General features: G+C 32.9%; 3 protein-coding genes across 4 annotated transcripts; all 3 read left to right on the top strand.

The window, feature by feature from the left end:
- The first annotated feature begins 342 nt into the window (after window positions 1-342).
- Window positions 343-3,235, top strand: LOC114164153 (uncharacterized). Its single transcript, XM_028048696.2, has 6 exons — window positions 343-808; window positions 1,029-1,228; window positions 1,928-2,068; window positions 2,261-2,341; window positions 2,789-2,913; window positions 3,001-3,235. The coding sequence occupies exons 1-6, from the start codon at window positions 586-588 to the stop codon at window positions 3,047-3,049; spliced, it is 819 nt and encodes a 272-aa protein (XP_027904497.1). The 5' UTR covers window positions 343-585; the 3' UTR covers window positions 3,050-3,235.
- A 1,177-nt stretch (window positions 3,236-4,412) lies between these two features.
- Window positions 4,413-5,239, top strand: LOC114164502 (gibberellin-regulated protein 1-like). Its single transcript, XM_028049200.2, has 3 exons — window positions 4,413-4,570; window positions 4,680-4,719; window positions 4,823-5,239. The coding sequence occupies exons 1-3, from the start codon at window positions 4,493-4,495 to the stop codon at window positions 5,002-5,004; spliced, it is 300 nt and encodes a 99-aa protein (XP_027905001.1). The 5' UTR covers window positions 4,413-4,492; the 3' UTR covers window positions 5,005-5,239.
- Window positions 5,240-10,354: 5,115 nt separating this feature from the next.
- LOC114195913 (uncharacterized) lies at window positions 10,355-14,791 on the top strand. Of its 2 annotated transcripts, none has more exons than XM_028086359.2 (14): window positions 10,355-10,507; window positions 10,688-10,872; window positions 10,988-11,130; window positions 11,228-11,285; window positions 11,664-11,770; window positions 11,871-12,087; window positions 12,193-12,436; window positions 12,538-12,604; window positions 12,691-12,748; window positions 12,865-12,931; window positions 13,032-13,122; window positions 13,247-13,597; window positions 13,685-13,888; window positions 14,163-14,791. In XM_028086359.2, the coding sequence occupies exons 2-14, from the start codon at window positions 10,743-10,745 to the stop codon at window positions 14,547-14,549; spliced, it is 2,124 nt and encodes a 707-aa protein (XP_027942160.1). In that variant the 5' UTR covers window positions 10,355-10,507; window positions 10,688-10,742; the 3' UTR covers window positions 14,550-14,791. The 2 variants fall into 2 exon arrangements, with proteins under 2 accessions (XP_027942160.1, XP_027942159.1); XM_028086358.2 differs by having other exon boundaries at window positions 11,628-11,770.
- The last annotated feature ends 1,533 nt before the right edge of the window (window positions 14,792-16,324 follow it).

The following is a 16,324-nucleotide window of genomic DNA, read 5'->3' as shown; positions in this document are numbered from 1 at the left end:
TTTTCTTAACATTAATTTTATTAGGTTAAGTTTCTTTCTTTATCCTAATTCTTTCGTTATTTATACCACTGATTATTTAAGAAAAAAATTTCTTTCTGTCCATATTAAACCAGCATTTATTCTCTTGATAATGATCGGTTATTCAAGTATTTGTTGCGTAATGAACGGAAGTTGACTTTAATTTTAGTTTTTGTCTGTCTTTAAATATTATTTGTAAAAAAGTCCCCAGAAAATTGGTAAAATAATTTTACCCTCTCCTTTAGCATTTGCATTAATGGGCCATTACCAAATTCGTGAGTGGGCCGTGTCGTGTACGCACCCACCCACCTTCATAAACGAAAGATGCAGGGACGAGATGAAGTGGGAAGAAGAGTGGTTGAGCAACCCACCCGTCGCATATAAAACTAGTAAACAAAAACATCCAAACTAATGTCACACGTGTCGTTCTAAATCATCGTCAACTGAGAACACAGATTACATTAGATTGGATTGTATTTTTAGCTTCTTTCGGAACAAGTTAGAAAACACAAGACCAGACAAAGTGACAAACAAATAATCTGTTGGGAAAAGAAAAAAAGAAGAAGAATGAAGGGAAGCAAGAGGCCGATCCACACCGTCACGACATGGTTTCGGCGGCAACCGCCCAAGATGAAGGTCTTTCTTGCGGTGCTAATCGGCCTGGCCGCCTTGCTCTTCCTCAGAATCGTTGTTCATGACCACGATAGCCTTTTCGTTGCCGCGGAGTTTGTCCATGCATTAGGAATCTCCGTCCTCATTTACAAACTCACCAAGGAAAAAACCTGTGCCGGTACAAATCCCTTCATTTTCATTGCAATTTTACCTTCAACGCCTTTTTCCCCCCAAAAAAGATAAAAATTACCGTTGACATTTCAGGGTAGGGTTGTGTTAAATTGGACCTTTGGGTTGATGTGGTTTTCGCAGTGTTTTTCTATCCTGTTACGGTATTAGCAGAAATTAATGTTGCATGTTTTTTGTTTGAATGTAACGGGCGATTTAAATATTCGCAGGGCTTTCGCTGAAATCGCAGGAGCTGACGGCAATATTCCTAGGCGTAAGACTTTACTGCAGTTTTGTGATGGAATATGATATACACACCCTACTCGATATGGCAACATTGGGAACGACCATCTGGGTTATCTATATGATACGCTTCAAACTCAAATCTAGTTATATGGATGATAAGGATAACCTTGCAATATACTATGTGGTAAGTCATCTATTTTTTTATGTATAGACTATAGAGTATGTTTCCTTTTGTAAGTGAACAATATACCGTGCACTTCTTTTCTTTTCAGTTTGCAATGTTGCTTTCGTTCTGCCTTGCTCTTAAGCATCTCACAATTTCGTATGTAATTTTTATCTACGGACTAATGCCTGAGGAACTCTTGCATAAGAAACTTTTTTTTGTCCGGTTAGGCGTTAAATACAAAAAACTGCAGTTGGTCAAATTTGAGGTTTCTAATTGGATTAGGGTTGTGTTGAAAACAGTTTAGGAGCTTCTCAAATTTGTAAAATTATTATGTTATGTTATCTTTATGTTTATTGTTAGATGGATTTCCTTTTTTTCCTGCCTGTGTACTACAATTCTACTTGAAGTTTAGTTTCCAATAGATATTGTTGATTCCTTGTGTACTTTCTCCTCCTTAAGAGGAGTATGGATTTCAAGAAAAAGGAGAAGGGAAGGAGATCGTTTCAATGTGTTCTGTTATTCCTGCTAGTTTATTTGGCTGGATTACCTGTTCAGAAACAGAGTTATTAATGTCTGACTTTGAGGAAGTTGATATATGACATGTGCTTAATTCAATTTTTTGTTTTAAAAATCTTCATTGATGACTGAATGAATGGATGATTCAGTTCCTCTTCCTTTGAGTATGTGGTGTTCTGATTTTCTTTTACCAAAATGTAGGTGATACCTTGTGCTGTGCTGTCCTTGTTTATTCATCCAACAACCCGGCATCATACAGTTAATAGGATTCTCTGGGCATTTTGTGTTTATCTTGAAGCTGTCTCTGTTCTCCCTCAACTGCGGGTTATGCAGAACACTAAGGTCTCAGAGATATACTTTTCTGCCTATACCTTTTCCTTATTATCTATTATTTGTTTGAAATGCTGCTGCTGCTACTGATGTAATTATTTCCTTTGCCCGTTAGTCATCCTAAATACAGTGATCTGATCACCCAATTTTGCCTCTTAGTCTTTCTAAATAACGTTGGATTTAATTCTTAAATTCATGTTTCAGATCGTTGAACCATTCACAGCACACTATGTTTTTGCCCTGGGAGTTGCAAGGTTCTTGAGTTGTGCACATTGGGTTCTCCAGGTTTGTCAGATTTTGAACTTCTCCAAGTTTTTTTATCAACTAATTCTTTGAAATACATATAATAATAACATGTAGATTTGTGGTTGGAGAAATTTCATATTTAGAACCTTGAATTATGCATACTTTATTAGAAGCATTTGCTTGAATGTTTCTAAGAGAGTTGTTGCGTAAGAGTTTTGGCATCGAGACCTTTTGTTTGACAGTTATATCTTTTGATCTTCTCAACCATGTAGTTAACCTCTATCATGTTGATAATAGGTGACTATAAACAAGTTAGATGAATGAGCTTTTGATAAAGTTGAAGTGAATAAATGAACGTTAACTCATGCAAGAAATTGAAATCATTTACCTCCTTGAATCAATTTTTTCTTCTTTTCCTGTGAGTACTAGTTTAGTTCATTTTAACTGATTGTGTGATGAAGAAAATGACTGCTTTGTCTCCCTCAGGTAATAGATACTCATGGACGTCTACTAACTGCATTGGGTTACGGATTGTGGCCTTCATTTGTTCTTCTATCAGAAATTGTTCAAACTTTCATCCTGGCAGATTTTTGCTATTACTACGTCAAAAGGTGGATAGTAAAATTCAAAGAATATGCAATATCTTAATATGCTCTTTTGTCAACTTTCTAACGCTTTTCATTCTTCCTTGACTGCAGTCTTGTCGGAGGACAACTTGTTGTTCGGCTTCCTGCAGGAGTGGTGTAATTTTCACATTCCTTCTCAGATTCCTCAAGTTGAGAAATCCTTTGGCTTGTGGCACTTAGAAAGTCAGAATAGATATAGCAGCTAGAGGAGTTTGATAGGTTATGTATACGCGTCACCGAGTGAATTTGAGTTGAGAATGTACTACACATGTAACTTTCTGAAATTTTAGTTTATCTTTTGTTTTCATCACAGTTCTTCAACTTAGTATTAAGAAAAAGAGGAGTTTGACACTCATCCACTAAAATTACACTCACCTTGCAACTGTTTTAATAACATAATAATATATATTAGCATTTTAAATTAAAAACAAAAAGGATTCAATTAAAATATTAGTCAATCATTATTGTACATTTTTTTTATAAGAATTTGTTTTCATATATTTTAATATTTCATTGCTTTTTAATACACATATTTCAGTTCTTAGCACCGTCATTACTATAATCTCTTACACGACGGTAATGATATGGTGCATAAACTTGCGATAAGTAGAATGTTTTTTCCCAACACTGTAAACTACCTCTTTCACTACACATGCAAAAATCTTTATGTACTCGGTTATATTTATTTTTCATCTATGATTCGAAGAAAATAGAGAAAAAGATAATCTGATATATGATCAAGTAACAGCTGTGGTGGCAAAGCATATACAGCTGTAAGGATTGCGTTGTGTTCTGTAATAACCCTTTTCCTATATTTCAGCTTACTTTATTTATTTCCTACTTTCTCTTCCCATCTCACACTCCCAGATTCACACATCACAATCTCCCAAAGCCATAGTTGGCGGCGAGCCACTTAACAAATTTCTTGGCTGTTATAATAATAATCCAGCACCTGTACTTTTCCTTCATAACATTCAATTCCGTATCATATAATATATCTCCCACCCAATAATGCACTCTATAGTGCGTAATCAAATTGCATTTCCCACTCTTCTCTCATACCGTTTGCGTTAGCTTTGTTGCATTGCGTTATCCTTCCGAAAGCTTCCCATGTTAATAGTATGTTTAACAAGTCTATGAGAGTCATCATGTAGAACAAGTATTCAGACAAAAATCGCGTTTTTGGCTTAATGAAGGAGCCACGTGAACAGTTAGTGACGAAGCAAAAGCACTTTGTCGCCTGTTTTTTTATGCTTCCGAAAGCTCTTTTCTTTCACCACCAAATGTCCTCATCACTCACTTATAAACACTTTCAATTTCATGTCTCTTCCGCGTCGCATCACAACAAAGAGTATCCCACTCCCATTTTTGTAGATATATATGGAATACTGTTCTCAATCCATGTTATTGCTATGCCAATACATGAATTGATTTACGTTTTTATACTTATAATTGTTAGAGTGGAGTGTCGTAAACTGTTTATGTTTCAACTATAAATAAAGGGTCCAACTTCACATGCCATGCACTTTTCATTTTCAAGTAAAACACCTCTTCAAATCTAACCATGCCTCTCTCTAAGCTTCTTATCGCATCCCTTCTGCTATCCTTTCTCCTCTTCCATCTACTCCAAGCTGATCAAACGGTGATTAAAATTATAAAGATGTCGCTTCTTCGTTTATTTGTTTACTCAAATACTCCTTCTGCACTGTTTTCATAGCTAACTGATTTATCGTGTTCTTGGGAAACCGCAGGTGCAGGCACAGACCCAGGGTTCTCTTGTTCAGCAGATAGGTATTGTAATGAAATTCAGGAAGATCTAGTATACGTAATTTGATGTAGCTATTTTTGATTTGATTTGATTGAACAGGATTTAGAATTTTCGTTGATTTTGCAGATTGTAACGCTGCATGTGGTGCGAGGTGCCGTTTAGCATCTCGTCAGCGCATGTGTCACAGAGCGTGTGGAACCTGCTGCAGACGCTGCAACTGCGTACCACCGGGAACTGCCGGTAACCAAGAAGTGTGTCCCTGCTATGCCAGTCTCACCACCCACGGTGGCAGACGCAAGTGCCCCTAAGCGTGATGAAGCCATGCAATGCACGTTTCTATTTATATATAAGACATACACGATATATATGTCCTTGCTTTGGTGTGTTGTGTGTTGTGTGTTGCGTGCACAAATAAAGCGTGCTTATTCAACGCGTGTTCAATCCTTGCGTTGCCACAGTTTGTGAGTGTTGTGCCTTTTCTGTCTCTGCTGTTGTATTGTATCCTCAAACTTATATAAAGAAGAGCGCTTTCTGTTATTGCTATTTTGGGTGAGCCTTCCTTCTACACTGTTCAATATCAATTCTTAAACAGAAACATCTGTTAATCAAATTTAATAATACAAATCAAAACTTAAGTTAAAAACTCAATATGTTTTAATTTTTCGTAATCATTATTTTTATCACTGACTGTTTTTAGCAAATGTAGATGAAAAGTTTACTAAGAGAACTAAAAGCTAGTTAACTAGCTAAAGGCTTAAAAGCTTAAAGCTATTCACTTAACATATTGGGTTAGACTTTATGGATAAATTTTTAATTTTAAATCATTGATACAAATCTATTTTGGAACATTTACTGTTTAATTTGTTAATTAATTTTCAACTATTTAAAAATTAATTTGTAGAAAATTATTTGAATTATTTCCATTGTCATCCAGTATATACACTTTTTTTCATTTTGTACATCTACAATTCATCTTATTTCATATTTTAAATATTCTCAATCAAGTTCAAAATAAAATAAAAATAGCATACCTTATTGTCATCATATTTGTATTAAGTAATATAAGAAGTACTTGATAAAAAATAACATAAAATAAACCTATCATATAGTATTATTCATTTCTTGAAGAATGGTGTTAAAATCATAACTGAGTATAGCAATATGTTTTTTCTCAAAATAATTAGACTAAAAAATTTAGAAGGTTTTTGAGCATATACTGTAAACAATCAATATTTAAATGAACAGTGTAACATAAAGTGTAAAAAAATGAATCTTCATATTTTAAAAACAAATAGAACAAGAAACCTATTCCTCTCATGAAAATGAGCAAAAAGAATTATAAATGTTTAAAAATAAATAAATAATAAGAATCTTAAAAACTATAAAAGAAGTACCGCAATCTACTAAAATCAACTTGTTTAATAAAGAACACATTACTATCGGCATATAAGCTTTCAAATATCAGAAAAAATAATTTAAAATGTTTTGTCAAACAATTTCCTAATAACTAAAACTAACAGTAATTATCGAACAAAATATTAACCTTTTTACTTGCCAGGGAGGATGTTTCGTCAGTCCATTCTAGTAGTGAATTTGAGCCTACTCCTAATGATTCTTGAGTGGGCTGAATAATACGAAGCCCAATAGTGGACAATATCTTCTGCACCCCTATAAAAAGATGATAACCCAAATTTGTTCCTCATTAAAAGTGATATATATCTTTTAATTGTCCAATCCAAAATGTATTTTAAGATCTGAAAATACATTCTGAATCTGAATTGTACAATTTTAAATTTACTTAAATGAAATTTATGTTTAAAGAAAAAGAGAGAAATAACTTTTAGAAATACATTTTGGGATGTGTAATCCATCTAGAAATATTTTCAGAACTACGTAACTTGAAATGTATTTTTCTTAATGCTTTGGTGTTGTTTGTATTCTTTAAAATTCTCTTACCAATAATTACGAAAAAAACATTACTTAATAATTTATTCTCCGGTATTGTTAAGATTAGTTTGTCGAAAGATGATTTGGGTTAATTTTACTATCTGCGCACAATTAGGAATGACAAAAATATTCGTGTCTGCGGATATCTACGGATAAAATCTGCGGCGGATAGTTACTATCCACGGGTATTTATTACCCGCAGGTAGCGGGTAACGGGTATTTTAATACCCGCCTATAAACGGGTCGGGTATGAGTATCATACTATCCGTACCCACGGATAGTCGTTACCCGCAAAAAATTAAAATTAAAATTTAATTTATATTTTGTTAAGTTAAATTTAACTAAAATTAAAATTAACAATATATTTTATTATGTCAAATTTAATTATAATTAAAATTTATTTTAATTTTAATTTTAATTTTATAATTTTATATTAAAAAATTTATAAAATATATAATTTTTAAAATATTTGCGAGTATCGGGTATCCACGGGTACCCGCGAATTTTAAAAATATCCACAGATATTTTTTAAGCGGATACCCGACAAATAAACGGACAGATAACAGGTGCATTTTTTTTGGCGGGTCGGGTTGCGGGTAAGCACTATCCATGCCCAACTCGACAATACTGAAGTTGTACTAAAAAAGTAATAGCATTAACGCAACGTTATCATGTTTTGTTTATTAAATTGAGTTTTTTTAAAGGCAATTTAAACTTTGAGTATTAATTAAATATAATAAAATATGTATGCATAGTCAATTATCTTGTATATTATACTCTGTTATGCTTTTTTACCTCTTCAGATGATAAATTTTAAAAAATAAAAATTAAGATTATCTAGATTGTTTTTTCATGTATGTTTCGTACTTTCTTTACAAATCACTATTATTTGTGTTTCCGTCATCGGAAACAAATAGGTTATGAGGTTGTTTACTTATTAAAATGTAATGAATAAATATGTTGATCTATAAACTCTACTATAATCTATATATCTTCGTAGTATATGAGAAATTTTGAAATATCATAGGATTTAAATATATTATTAGATTGAGTTAAAGAGAAAATTGAGTGTATTGATTTGTGAAGATTATATATATTTGAATTGATATTCGCGTTACATTATTAGAATTGAATTGAATGACATTATGTTTGAGAAGTGTTTGGTTTTATTTAAGTTTGAACGTTTTTTCTCTCTCTGTATTACATTACATGTGTGTACTTGTTTTTGTTTTTTAAATGGTTTGGGCGTTGAAGAAAATAATTGAAGTGAAAACTTTTATTTGGATTATAAATAGGAATTTGAAAGTTAGACATTGTAACTTTAGTTGAATGATATTTTATGTTTTCTCGTGTCGAAACAATATCTTTTATATAAAAATTCACATTTGGGTTTGTAATTTTAATTCAATGTAAAAAAATTATATTTTAGAAGGGATTTAATTAAATAAATAAAAATTAATTTTTATAGGAAATTAAATTAAAGAAATAATAGATACTATTTATATCATATGTATGTATCTTTGAAATATAAAAATAAAACATATGTATATGACAAGGAGGGACAAATTTTCTTAAAGATGTATCAACTTGTGAAGATTAATTTGGAAGAGGGGTAATGGATTAGAAGTTGAAATTTATATTGTTATTTTTAAAGGATTTAATAGGTGAAAGTAAGTAAAATTAGTGGTAAAATTTTAAATGTTTGTTAGTAAAAAGGATAACGGACATAAGTAAGATCTTTGAACAAAATAAAAAATCATAATAGAAATTCTGATTTCTCAAAATCCAAAATAAATACAACTTGACATACCTACATAATATCCATTTAATTCACCTCCAATAACATAAAGCTTCATAAAAGTTTATTAAATTCTTCTTAATTTCTCCACTAAAAACTTTATTAAATGCTCAATACTAAAGTTTTTATTTTCATTATAACCGACTTAAATAACTCGAAAATGACATTAAGATTTATTTGACTTAAATTTAAAATATACATTGTATAATTTATTTTAAACTAAAATATCATGGTATCGCAAGATTTAAAATAAAGGAGACAAAATTAATCTAATTTAACTTTTTAATACAGTATATTAATTTTGATATGATACAAACTTAACTTAATTCGTAAATACAAAACTTAAATATCTCATATTAAAGTATATTCTATTATTTATTTTAAAATTGAATAAATATGTCTTAAATATTAATATACCATTATATGCCTTATTATGTTTATAAAATAATAATAATAATAATAATAATAATAGTAATAATATGTAGTTATTTAAAAATTCCTTCTACATTCTATCACTCAAATTATATCATCAATCTTAGTTCAAACAATCTCATATTGATATCCCTTTCTTTTTATATTCATTCAAATTCACTTTCCAAAATTTTTAAATCCAAAGATAACCTTAGTTAGGAATGACAATGTGTGTTTTGCCCAGCGGGTTGTCCCACCTAACGCAGGAACGACTGAGATATTAAACCTCCTGATTTGCAAAAGTCTGACTAGCATAATTCGTAATCTGCATAAAAAAAAACCTTTCACTTATATATATTTATCATTTTATTTCTAGATTTATGTATAAACGTTCCAAATTCTTATATAAATGAAAAATACAAATATTATATATTTTTGAATATAATAAAATTTGAAAAATATATCATATATTAAAGTATGAATATAGATACAAAGAAAATGTTGAATTATTAATTTATTATTCAACTCTACTATTGAAGTATTTACTTAAATTTTATGACCTTATTGAAAGTTTTATGATAAAAAGAAATGACAGTTATATATATTTATTTGCTGGTATGTTAGATGTTAATTATGGAATATGTCAGTTTTTTAAAGATATTAGGTTGAGGTGAACTAATGTGTGTACTTTTCTAAAAACACTAATTAAGAAAACTTTTCTAAAGACTACAATATCAAAGGAGTTTTGGTGCAACAAAAACAACCTCAACACTCAAACTTTCAAAATAAACCCTTCCTATGATGCAAGAATTCAGTAGGTGAAGGACACACAATGGATGCAGTAATTAGCGATAAATGAAGGAGGAGAACTTAGAAGAGAAAACAGATGTGGTTTTCACGTAGGAAGCATGATCCCTGCCGCGTAGAATCAAATAATCATAAATGGAGTTTCAACTTTGAATTTCATTTCAATCTCCAATTTCTCACACACTCCCTTCCTTCCGCACGTGTATCAAACTCGTGTCTTCTCATTACATCCACCTGACCCTTCTCAAACGCCACGTGCTTCTCACGGTACAGGACCTACATTGCATGAAATTAGTTAAATAATAATATTATAATGTTAATTAATTAAATAATAATAATATTATAATGTTAATTAATTAAAATAAAAACAAGAGTAGAGAAAAGAGTTAAATGCGAGGAAGAAACATAGAAACATGCAATGAGAGCAAGCTTCCCATGCCGCACTGCGCGGAGAGATGCCATCTGACATACATGCAAGCCTATCTCCTCTGCAACAATTCATTCTCTAACTAAATTCAACTTTTTTTTTTATTAATTTACAAAACCCAATAATTTTAATTTTAATTTGGTTAAGAGATGAAAATTTAATTTTGAGTGACAATAACTGTCTAACAAAATAGTAATTATTACCCTTCCAAATCCTTCCATAGAAAAACAATAATCACGGACATAACATTTGAGAGGCATCCTTTTTCTTTTTCTTTCCTTTGCCTTTCTTTTCTTGTGAGTACCACACTGCTATTTATTTACCCTTCGCTCACTCTCTCTCTATATATACTCTTTTCCTTCTTTGCCTCAACTTAATCTGTTACTTTATCTCACAAAGAACCTGATTCTCTGAACACGAGGCACGAATTACTTTTCTCCTTCTTCTTTATTTTGTTTTTGTAGAGATAGTTCAGAGGCACAGTCTCATTCTCATTGCTGTGTAGCTTTTTTCCGAATCTACTTTTACTGCCTCTGAACCTTAAACATTATTCATCAGTATTTGGTTGTGATTGTGATTATGATTTTGGTCCGCCCGGCAGTCAAAGGCGGTGATGAATCGACCAAGTCAGAGAAAGTGAAGTGAGAGGAGAAGATATGGACAAAGGTGGAGACGCAACGCCGCCGATGTCTGGATTTTCAAACGCCAAAGGACACATTAACAAACAACAATCTCAGTCTCAATCTGCTTCTTCTTGGAGACGCAACCTCACTCCTCTCAGTACTGGTAATTCTTTCACCACTCATTTTCCTTTTTATACTCGCTTTCCCATCTCCTATCCTTCTCATCATCACTCCAAATCAAACAAATCAATCACTAACTCTATGTGTTCGAAATATAGGTTTCAATGGGAGTAGCGAGTATTCGGAGAAATCAAAGAAGGAGAAGGTGAGAAGCTTGAGTGCCGTTGCAAAAGCGTTATCCATGGGTTGCCGGGTCTCTCACTCTCCAAAACCAACCAAGAAATTTAAGTTTCCCAGAAAGGTACTGCTTCTAGTACCAGTACTGCTTCTGGTCATTGTGTGTGTGTGTGTGTTTTTTTCAATTCCTCTGTTGTTTTCAATATTTAATGATTTGGCAGTTTACGAAGGTCGGCAATGGCGTCGATCATGCCTCTGTTCCGCGGAAGATACGTTCAGGTGGGCTATTTTTGGATTCCCGTTGAAAGATGTCGTGTTTATCTTCGAATAAATATTCATCTTCTTTCCACACTTCCCTTTCCGTCCAAATTCTGTTATTCAACTTTTGTATAAGGGTTGAACAACAACGAGGGGACTCACATTTCCCTCTATTCTGCTATAAATTAAAGGGCTACAGTGTAATGATTCAACCGTGTGTGGTACTTTCTGAATTCTGGAAGGAATAATGGTATTTTTTTAATAAATTATTATTGGGAAATGTTTCTACAGTGGAATTGATTGGTTGTTCTTTTTCCATTTTCCTATAATATCAAATATTCTTTATTATATACTTTTATTTAGGTGGGGATTTTGTCTCTGTTGAAATTGAAATTACAGCTGTGAAGAAACGGGGTCGCGAATCTATCTCTGGGGATTCAGAAAAGGTGAACCATAAGATGGATGGAATGAAATCTCCCCAAAAAGATGGCATAAAGAAATCCAAAGTGAGTGTTGCGGCACCTCTTTATGGTTCAAAACTTAACCTTTTGCTTCGTTTTCTAGCCATTTCAATTTCACCTTTACTCGAGCTTTTGCTTTTCGTAGAAACAAAGAAGCCCGTGCTGGTCCACGAGGCAAGTTTTGCCCGGGCCCATAACGAAAGATGAGGAAGAGGTCGCGGAGACTCTCTATGCCTTGGCTGGAATGCTACCTGATAATGACTCTAATACTAAGAGTGAACCGGACAGTGAATCTCTACCAGAAAACTCCAGGGTTTTCCAGGACCAAGAGGAGAGTCAGAGTGCCAATGTTACTGTTGAAGGTTTCTCTCTCCGTCACGGCACTTTTATAAGATATTTATATATTTTATTAATTTATTACAAGTTTTTAATTTTATCTTTTGCTTTTTGTGTGTCATGTGTTCTAGCCTCGGGAGCCACTACGGATGATGGAAAAAGATCACCCAAGGGCTGTAAAAAACTCGGTTCTTTGAGTGAAACCATTGGTCACGAACAGACTGATTTTACTGATTTTCCTGATAGTGCCAACTTCTTGGTGGCTGCTACTCAAAGCACTGTTCCAAAAGTAAATCTGCAGGCTGTGTCAATGGTTAAGAGTGAAAATGGCGGCAGAGTTGCATTGCATGACTCTGAACTGTCTCTGGACATGGGGTGGGTAGTTTTTCAGTTGCATTCTGAAATCCCTCTGGTCTATCCTTTCCTTTTCAAATTTGTAATATTTAAACTACATTTTTTTTCTCATCTTATTACAGATTAAACGTACCCATTCAACCACAGATTTCACATATTGGGAGGAAATCAAACGTGGAATATCAGACGGTAGTAATTTCAACTTTTACAATTTGTGCCTAAATTCTACTATAAGCTAGTGCCAGTACTATTGGTGTTGTTGGCTTACATTTCAGGTTGGAAGCATTGATCGCAAGCAAGAACAACATATGGTCAAGTACCAAAAAGAAACTGGTATGCTCGTGGACTAAATGTGCTTGTTACAAGCAATGATATTTGCCCCCCCTGTGATTATAAGTATAGGCTAAAAATTTCATCAGTTGGCTGACCATTTTTTATTGTCTTACCAGAAAGTCCAACATGGTGGCCAAGTCTGTCTCCCACTGCTTCACCTGGAATTGTTGCTTCTCATTTGCCGTAAATTTCTTTAATTCACTTCATTTTGTCCTTTTTAGAGGCTAAATCTACCCCCCATTCTCCCCTCTTTATCATGATTTGATGGGTTTTTCTTCTGAAGGTCTTCTGCTGCTAAAACTCTAGATTGGCTGAATACTGCAATTGGTACCTCGAAACAGGATTTGATGGAAACCTGTTCTTCTGGTGAGAAGGTAATCTATGCTTATAGAACTGTTTTGCATGATTTACCTAAATAATGTCAAAAGTTTTTCATCCTGGTCCAGGCACTTCGCTCAAACGCCTATTTGTTGTGTCTGATATTTATTACCGATGCAGATTTCCGAAATTGTTATTCAAGAAAAAAAATCAAGGAAGAGGTGTGCATCTCACGTTCACATCAGTCATATCATCCGTAGCTTAGAAGTGTCAAGACGACTGGCGGGCAAAGGACATGAGCTTTATGAAAGTCATCAAGCAAGATTACCCGAAGGGTCAAACTGTGGGGTTATAATGGAAGCACACAACTTGAATTGGACGAAAAGTGGAAATAGTAATGCCGCCGGAACAGTTCATTCTGCTGCTATAAGTAATTCACGTGAAACTAAGAATGGTATCCTTCACCATGGCCTTTATCACGATATTTCTCGGGCGCCTTCAACATCTGGGTTGCATGGTCCTAAAAAACAGGTAAGCTATGGATAAATCTGATTATAGTATAGCTCCCTGTGTCCCCTCTTCTTCGTGCCTGATTTGATGACTATTAATTTTCTGCAGGGTTTCAACTTCTTGTCCTTGTCAACTGGTGGTAGCGAGTTAAAGGTCAACGAAAGTTTTAATAAAGGTGAAAGTAAGTTGGAACCATATTCAAAATCGCAAGTGCCTTATTTTCAATCACTACAACAGCAGCATGGCCTCATGCCTTTTCAAAGTCCTTATGCCTCAAATTTCCTTGATCATCTTCCTGTTGTAGGACCACAGGTTTTTACTTTCTAGACTCCTATCAATCTTATACATTAATGAACTAAAAAAGTCCTGGGTCAAGTCTAAGAAAAATGGCTTAAAGTGATTATATTGTTCAACATGATGTTAATGGAGCGGCTAAAATTTATTGTCTTAACTTGGAATAACCTGCCCCACCCGAATGGAGTTGAAAGAGAAGCCATGCAATTTATATCCTTAACATACCAACACTCTTTCCCTTTGTCTTATTATCATATTAAGCTCAGTTCCGTGATGCTTTAATTGACTACAGGTCCGGTTGCAGCAGCAGCAGCCTCATTATTATGGTACCCCATTACGTGGAGCTCATTATAGTTCGACACTTTCCTATAAACAACAGCACCAAAGTTTTTGGGCGGTGCAGCTTGCATCTCAAGGTGGCTCTTCTGTAAATTGCAGCATTGTGAGGGCCCAATATCCTAATTGGCAAAGTGGTGGACACGACTCTTCTGTAGCGAGTCCTTGTCTTCCCCATTCCACTGCATCCTTTGAAGCACTTGGATCCAAGATCTCTTCAATCTCTGACCAACAACACCTCTTCACCCTCGCTTCATCAATATCCCGGGCAAATGGACAAGACATTCATCTTGCCTCTTCTGTATGTGAAGAAAGTAAAGGTAGATTGATTACGCAACAATAGTTATGTCATGAGCGCTCTGAAATTGAACACAAAAAAACAGATAAGGCATAGAAATATACTACTGTTTCATTCTTGTCTTTGTGCATGCGCTGGTCTTTTGTGCTACTGTTACGCCTGTCACGGTAATCCATGTGACACTTTGATTAACTCTTTGGTAAAATCAGGGGGAACACAGTAAATATTTAGCTAAATCTGGCATTCATTGCCCTGTTCTTGTCATCAAGTAAATGCCTTGTTTATCAGTGTATTTCAAAGTTTTCGGTTGTTTAAAGGCTTTTTAAGGGATAAAAGAAAATACTTGGTCTGTATAAATTTAGGCTGAATTATCTTCTTTTATTATTTTAACTTTTTTTTTTGTATATATTTTACCTGTTTCATTTATATATTCTTCTACGAAACAATTTGTTATGATATCTTCACTAACAAGTAATATTACTGCCCGACTAATGGATGAAAAATATTTAATAAGATCATAGATGATAAAAATTGTAATGTCTTTATGATTATAACATTTACATATGAAGCAATCTTTACATTTTTGGTAGATTTCACAACATTGATCCATAATATATTGTTCTCATCACTATTTAGACAGCTACTAAGAAGATCACTACTAATATTAAAACGGTTGATGTGGTTAACATATCACCAATAAACTTAAATAAAAATTAACATGATAGGAAAGTTTTAAACTGAAATTAATAAAATAAAAATCTATTTTTAAAGCTCAAAATAATTTGAAACCAAAAATTAATTTTTGAAATCTATTATAGTAACATTTAGCTTTGCGACGTTTTTGGAATCCTTAAATATGCACTTCTGTCTTTTATCCGAATAATGCAATCAGAATATATTTTTAATACTTCTATTTATTAAAATGCAATCATACGTATGTTTTTATATCTTTATCATTGATACTTATTTTCCTATCAAAATTAATATTATTTTTTCAAAATTTAATTATTTCTTAGCAGATTTAATTCTTTGCTGTTTATAATCGTTTTTATGTTTTAATATTGATTGAAAGTACATTAAGTTGGAATTGAAAAAAATTGATAGATATTTAGGTAAATAATGTGCTAAGCTTTTTTTCTTCTCATCTTTTTATCTATGGAAGGATTAGGATATTTCATTTTCACTCAAATCCATCTGCAAAAATCATCCTTTAATTTTTTTTTTAAGTAAACAGATTTCATCCATTCTAGTTCTCTTAACTAGTAAATTTTTAGAAACAAACATAAGTACAAATTACCTATACTTAAAATTTGACACCAATTATAATAAAAATATCAAAACTTAATGTTTGTGACTGTCATTTTTTCTATACTACTCAATTTTATTTATTTTTTATTTCTAGTGAACATATTACTTTGAACTTGTACTTATATCTCTAACATTAAAAAGCTTAGCTACTTTCTTTCTTACCTTCTTGTAAACTTTGTATACATCTCCGTGTGTATCTATACTTTGAATGAGCACAAATATTTCTCATTCTTCTCATGTGATATTCCATTCTCACTTTTGAATTTATTATATATTTTACTGTCACTGTCTCTATTTCCTTCAAAATGCATCATCATCATCATCAATAACTTCAATTTCTTTTCTTTTTATCTATCTGAGAGGTACAGAAAAACCATATCCTAGAATCATATTTTCTTTTTCTCTCTATTTTCTCCTTTTTGATGCCTATATTTTATTTAGGAAGCATGTACCTTTCCACACGCTTCTGTGGTGGGGAACCAGAGGAAAGTTGGGTATGGGTGAAGAGTCCT

Source organism: Vigna unguiculata, chromosome 9, assembly GCF_037176805.1.
Source record: "Vigna unguiculata cultivar grain cowpea cultivar isolate G323 ecotype 2 chromosome 9, ASM3717680v1, whole genome shotgun sequence".
NCBI classification, from domain to species: domain Eukaryota; kingdom Viridiplantae; phylum Streptophyta; class Magnoliopsida; order Fabales; family Fabaceae; genus Vigna; species Vigna unguiculata.
The sequence above is the reverse complement of the archived record's forward strand: the minus strand, read 5'-3'. Positions and strand labels throughout refer to the sequence as shown.